Genomic DNA, 6116 nt, shown 5'->3' on the forward strand with positions numbered 1-6116 from the left:
AACCTAACCTAACCTAACCTAACCTAACCTAACCTAACCTAACCTAACCTAACCTAACCTAACCTAACCTAACCTAACCTAACCTAACCTAACCTAACCTAACCTAACCTAACCTAACCTAACCTAACCTAACCTAACCTAACCTAACCTAACCTAACCTAACCTAACCTAACCTAACCTAACCTAACCTAACCTAACCTAACCTAACCTAACCTAACCTAACCTAACCTAACCTAACCTAACCTAACCTAACCTAACCTAACCTAACCTAACCTAACCTAACCTAACCTAACCTAACCTAACCTAACCTAACCTAACCTAACCTAACCTAACCTAACCTAACCTAACCTAACCTAACCTAACCTAACCTAACCTAACCTAACCTAACCTAACCTAACCTAACCTAACCTAACCTAACCTAACCTAACCTAACCTAACCTAACCTAACCTAACCTAACCTAACCTAACCTAACCTAACCTAACCTAACCTAACCTAACCTAACCTAACCTAACCTAACCTAACCTAACCTAACCTAACCTAACCTAACCTAACCTAACCTAACCTAACCTAACCTAACCTAACCTAACCTAACCTAACCTAACCTAACCTAACCTAACCTAACCTAACCTAACCTAACCTAACCTAACCTAACCTAACCTAACCTAACCTAACCTAACCTAACCTAACCTAACCTAACCTAACCTAACCTAACCTAACCTAACCTAACCTAACCTAACCTAACCTAACCTAACCTAACCTAACCTAACCTAACCTAACCTAACCTAACCTAACCTAACCTAACCTAACCTAACCTAACCTAACCTAACCTAACCTAACCTAACCTAACCTAACCTAACCTAACCTAACCTAACCTAACCTAACCTAACCTAACCTAACCTAACCTAACCTAACCTAACCTAACCTAACCTAACCTAACCTAACCTAACCTAACCTAACCTAACCTAACCTAACCTAACCTAACCTAACCTAACCTAACCTAACCTAACCTAACCTAACCTAACCTAACCTAACCTAACCTAACCTAACCTAACCTAACCTAACCTAACCTAACCTAACCTAACCTAACCTAACCTAACCTAACCTAACCTAACCTAACCTAACCTAACCTAACCTAACCTAACCTAACCTAACCTAACCTAACCTAACCTAACCTAACCTAACCTAACCTAACCTAACCTAACCTAACCTAACCTAACCTAACCTAACCTAACCTAACCTAACCTAACCTAACCTAACCTAACCTAACCTAACCTAACCTAACCTAACCTAACCTAACCTAACCTAACCTAACCTAACCTAACCTAACCTAACCTAACCTAACCTAACCTAACCTAACCTAACCTAACCTAACCTAACCTAACCTAACCTAACCTAACCTAACCTAACCTAACCTAACCTAACCTAACCTAACCTAACCTAACCTAACCTAACCTAACCTAACCTAACCTAACCTAACCTAACCTAACCTAACCTAACCTAACCTAACCTAACCTAACCTAACCTAACCTAACCTAACCTAACCTAACCTAACCTAACCTAACCTAACCTAACCTAACCTAACCTAACCTAACCTAACCTAACCTAACCTAACCTAACCTAACCTAACCTTATTTCTCTGGACGAAAGGTAGTTAGCTATTAGGAGGATGAGGGACTGGTCCACCTTCATCTTAATCAACTGATTCAAGATAGCTGGCCACCAGGCATTGTCAAACGCGCCTTCTATGTCTAATGACACCAGGGTTGATATCTTTTTATTGTAATAGGCACTTTCCACAACTTGTACTGCGTCATAAAGGGCGTCCTCCGTACTTTTTCCAGGCATGAAGCCATATTGCTGCTTATTCAGGGCCTCTTCCTTTCCAAGTTGCCAAAGGAGGCGGTTTACCATCATTTTCTCCAGTACCTTGCCCAGAATTGGGAGTAGGCCTATGGGTCGATAAGCTTTGGGGGATGCATAATCCTCTTTTTGGGGTTTAGGGATTATCTTGATTATGGCTCTCTTCCAGATTTTTGGAAAACAGTATAGATGGAGACACCTATTGTAAATTGCTAGGAGCTCCTTTGGACACGCCTGATATGCTTTAATACAAATATCGGCCGTGAGTCCATCCTCTCCTGGGGCCTTCTTGGGACTCATATCCATCAGAACACCCTCTACCTCTTCTGCAGTGAAATTGATAATGCACTTCTGTCCGTTTTCTATAATCCCCTGAATCTGCTGTTTTACCTTATTTCTAAGTGAACTTTGCACGGTCGTATCTGAAGAGGCATCATCAAGTGGGTAGAAAGTTTCTGCTAGCAAATCCGCAGACTGTTGGGGGTCCAAAATTGTATCTGTTGTAGGAGATCTCAGCAATTTATCTTCACTGTGCTTACTATCCTTTTTGAGTATACGATAGATGTTCTGCCACATGGTATCCTTGTGCTGACGAGTACAAAAATTCTTCCAGCTGCTGGTTATTGTATTCAGGATCTGTTCCTTGTATTCCGCCAGGGCTGTAAGATACTCATCCACTACAAAAGGTCTCCTTCGTGGATTTGATTTGGAGATCTTTCGCCTCCTCCTTAGAACTTCTGCTTTTTTATACGTGAGCGCTGGTGTCCACCATTCACTCTTACCTAATTTTACACTGGCTGAAATCCTGGGGATAGTCATCTCACAGGCCTTTTCAATACTATTTACGTAGATAGAGACTAGGTCCTCCAGTTCAGCCGTAGTTTGTATCCTTTGAATATTTTCAATGTTAATTGATCCTTCAGCCAGTTGAGAATTCAAGGCAGCAGTGAACGCTCCCCAGTCCGCTTTAGATGTGTTGTATCTTCTGGTAGAATTCCTTTGGGCCTTACCGGACTTGTTTCTGTCAAAGGTCAGATTGAATTGGATGCCTCTATGGTCAGATAGCGTGACCATTTGTAAATCGACATGCCAATTATTGACTTTGTGTAGTAGTTCATGGCTCGCAAAGGTCACGTCCACTATGCTACTGTATATTCGGTTGTTTCTGATCGCAAAGAAGGTTGGTTCATTGCCTTCATTTAAGACAGTCAGGTTGAAGCGAGCTAGAGATTGGATCACAGCAGAGCCCCTAGCGTCTTCCTCCTCACAGCCCCACCAGGTACTCCTAGCATTGATATCGCCACCGATGATGATATTCGGCGTACCGAGGTTATTGACCTCTGATTGATTAAATATGCAGGAGCTCTAGCATGCAGAACAACAAATAAAGGTTGCATCCAAGGTTCTACGTGCGGCCCCATCTTTTGGAACATTCTCTTGGACAGTCTATTGGAAGAGACGACTGGTCACGGAGTGCATGTGCAGGCATATGCCGATGACATCCTAATAATAAGCAACGCAAAGGACGGGGAGTCCATAGAAAAACTTCTGAACGACGTACTAGCCAGGATAAATATGTGGGGAAAGAACAATAAACTTAGATTCGCCCCTCATAAGACCCAAATCATGACGGTTACCAGGAAGTTAAAATACAAGGTACCTAAGGTAAAAATGGATGGTTTTGAACTACAAGAAACTGACACATTACGAGTACTTGGACTTACGCTGGATAAAAACCTAAATTATGTACAACACATAAAGGAAGTGACGGCCAAGTCCATAAAATTGTACAAAAAGGTTTCCAGAACAGCACGTGCACATTGGGGTTTAAGTCCGGAGATCCTCAAGACAATTTATATATCAGTTGTGGAACCAACTATGCTGTACGCAGCTAATGTATGGGCTGGGAAGAGCCAGACGGCCCAGGTGAAAGTGCTTCTCGATCGTGTTACAAGGACGTTTGGTATAACTATATGCAAAGCACATCGAACACTTTCCTTGGAATCCAGCGCTATACTAGCTGGTATATTGCCTTTGGATCTGAGAGCGGTTGAGAGGTCTACATTATACAGAGTCAGAAAAACAGGAAAGGAATTGGATCTACTGCCAGGTCGGGAAGCTGAAATTACCATAAGCCCATACGACCTTCCACATCCAGCGAAAAGACGGAGCATTAATTATGGACTGGTAGAGGACCGACAGGACCTGGAGAAGCTTCTGCAGTTGAAAATGCCCATAATCTACACAGACGGCAGCAAAATCGAAGGGAAGGTTGGGGCAGCCCTATCCTGTACCATTGAGGACAAGGAAATTCTTCAGAAAAAGTTGCCGCTGGCAAGCTACTGCTCCGTATATCAAGCTGAAGCAGTAGCGCTGCGCGAAGCGGTTAAGACAATGGTAAAGGACAGAAGATTCAGAAAAGCATTCATTTTGTCGGACTCTAGAGCCACTCTGGACAGCCTTCGGAACCCCTCAGCCCTACATCCAATCATTGCGGAAATAAAAGACCTTATAAGTAAGTTGAATGAGATGGAAGGGGAGGCACAGTTCTTTTGGGTGAAAGCACACATAGGAATAGTAGGAAACGAAAGAGCAGATGAGCTTGCCAAATTGGCGGCTACAAGCTGCAAAACTGTTCCTGTGTGTGACAGATTCCCTGTGTCCTTCGCCAAGCGTCTCATCAGGGACTCCACGCTCGACACTTGGCAGGCAAGATATGCCGAGTCGAACAAAGGAGCCACAACGAAGAAGTTCTTGCCTGACGTGAGACGGGCCTACAGGATAATCCGTTCGCTTAAGTTAGACAATAAAGTTGCTCAGTTATTCTCGGGGCACGGAGGTTTTCGAGCGTACCTACATAGATTTAAACTGGCACCTGATCCATTCTGCAACTGTGATGGAGAAACTCCACAGACAGTAGAGCACGTCATACTTGAATGCCCTAAATTTTTGAGGGACAGGTACGACTGTGAATGCAGGATGGACCAGGTGATTGCACTGAGTAACCTGGAAGAGTTACTAAGCGACAAGAACCACCGTGGCGTTTTTCTCGCATTTGCCTTGGAAGTGGTGAAGAGCACTGCGAGAGCCAATGGTTCAACGTCAGCTTAGGGCTACTGGTAGATTTGAAATGTAATTGTGGAGCTGAGGTTAAGTTAAGTATAATGATGTGGGCGCAATATAATATATAGTGTATCTGTATTATGTATGTAAAATATATATATTATGTATGTAAAAATGTATATATGTATATATACTAAATCATAGGTTTAAATTTTAAAATAGTAGTAGTAAAATATGGATGCAAAGTTGTTGCATAACTCATAGCAACAGGTAAGTGGGCCGCTGGTGGTTTTAGTGGGTAGTTCAGTTTCTGGGAGTCCCACATACCCTGCCGGGACTTGCATCCTCCTCTTAAGACGATGCAGGTCTCGACAGGGATGCGTAAATGCATTTCCACCAGCGGGATATAAAAAAAAAAAAAAAAAAAAACCTAACCTAACCTAACCTAACCTAACCTAACCTAACCTAACCTAACCTAACCTAACCTAACCTAACCTAACCTAACCTAACCTAACCTAACCTAACCTAACCTAACCTAACCTAACCTAACCTAACCTAACCTAACCTAACCTAACCTAACCTAACCTAACCTAACCTAACCTAACCTAACCTAACCTAACCCAACCTAACCCAACCTAACCCAACCTAACCCAACCTAACCCAACCTAACCTAACTAAGATAACTATACCAAGTGGGGTATCATATGATAGGGCATTACCTGTTTATTCTAAAACAGATATTTACTTATTTTTATGCATACCTAATAGTTTTTCATTTATCGTGCAAGATGTCGGAAAAATACCTGAGTACGGGACCCTCGGTGCGCGAGTCTGACTCGCACTTGACTGGTTTTTGTTGTGCATCTTTGGCCCATGCTTTGGCCTTAGATCTCCATTTTGAAATGACCTCCTCTATCTCCCTATTGCGTTTGATCCACGACTTTTTGACCACCCTGTATATGTATATCATGGTAGCATTGTAAAAAACGCACATAACTGGAAAGTTAAAGATGCATGCCCGAGATCGAACCTCCGACTTCCGATTAGAAGTCGGACGTTCTAACTACTAGGCTATCACAGCTTCATAGTGCATTACATCGCTGCATACAACGGCTATCACACGGCTATACGGCTATCACAGCTTCATAGTGCATTACATCGCTGCATACAACGGCTATCACACGGCTATACG

The 6116-nt window shown here is 42.7% G+C and overlaps 1 protein-coding gene across 1 annotated transcript; it reads left to right on the plus strand.

Moving 5' to 3' along the window:
* The first annotated feature begins 3532 nt into the window (after nt 1-3532).
* LOC123870963 lies at nt 3533-4972 on the plus strand. Its single transcript, XM_045914481.1, has one exon. It carries the CDS (start codon nt 3533-3535, stop codon nt 4970-4972), a length of 1440 nt encoding a protein of 479 aa, XP_045770437.1.
* The last annotated feature ends 1144 nt before the right edge of the window (nt 4973-6116 follow it).

The sequence above is a fragment of the Maniola jurtina genome, chromosome 13 (assembly GCF_905333055.1).
Source record: "Maniola jurtina chromosome 13, ilManJurt1.1, whole genome shotgun sequence".
In the NCBI taxonomy this organism is placed as follows: Eukaryota; Metazoa; Arthropoda; class Insecta; order Lepidoptera; family Nymphalidae; genus Maniola; species Maniola jurtina.

Excerpts from the sequence above, each read along its gene's own strand:
- LOC123870963 (XM_045914481.1), top strand. The coding sequence starts at position 3,533 with ATGGATGGTTTTGAACTACAAGAAACTGACACATTACGAGTACTTGGA.